Genomic DNA, 559 nt, shown 5'->3' with positions numbered 1-559 from the left:
CCCTCCAGAGAGCAGCTATGACATCACGGTCTCGGTGCCTGGAATCACTTGCATCATATATAGCAGGTCGCTCTCGGACTAGGTTAATTAGGAGTTCGATTTTCATGATGTTAACACCACCGCTGGCGAGCCGTGACTGATGAAAAAATGAGTCCAGCCCTGATTTAAGGCGCTGTCACACTAGCACTTTTCCGTCAATTTTCTGAAAAATTGTCAATTTTTGAACGGATTGGCATCTTTCTAGTCAGACGATAATTCCGAGTTTCCGCGTGAAACATTCCCGTCGTCTTATTGACCAAGCATAATCAAATCAAGAACTATATTTTTAAATGTTCGTATTTGTTTTAAATCATTAGTAATATTCAAATATAATAAAATTTACTTTTCCTATTTATAGTTTAAAATTGACAAAGAGAAGTATGTAAATCTAAATTTTATTTCCATAGATAAAATTTGTTTTAAGTGCTCGACTTCATTGTTTACATCCGTCAGCCGCAGAGCGGCTCCAGTTTTGAAACACAAAATACTGTGGATGGACACAGGCCCTTCAGAAGAATAC

At 37.7% G+C, this 559-nt stretch overlaps 1 protein-coding gene across 1 annotated transcript in view; it reads right to left on the bottom strand.

Annotated features, from left to right (window-relative positions):
- LOC122247416 (uncharacterized) overlaps positions 1–196 on the bottom strand; it is a 5891-nt gene extending 5695 nt beyond the window's left edge. Inside the window, exon 1 of the mRNA XM_086553116.1 lies at positions 1–196. This exon is cut by the window's left edge and continues 27 nt beyond it. Within this exon, the coding sequence (XP_086409242.1) occupies positions 1–106 (106 nt within the window). The 5' untranslated portion in view covers positions 107–196.
- Positions 197–559: the final 363 nt, after the last annotated feature.

The sequence above is a fragment of the Penaeus japonicus genome, unplaced genomic scaffold (assembly GCF_977035675.1).
Source record: "Penaeus japonicus unplaced genomic scaffold, GWHDUDI00000001_assembly GWHDUDI00000027, whole genome shotgun sequence".
NCBI classification, from domain to species: Eukaryota; Metazoa; Arthropoda; class Malacostraca; order Decapoda; family Penaeidae; genus Penaeus; species Penaeus japonicus.
The sequence above is the reverse complement of the archived record's forward strand: the minus strand, read 5'-3'. Positions and strand labels throughout refer to the sequence as shown.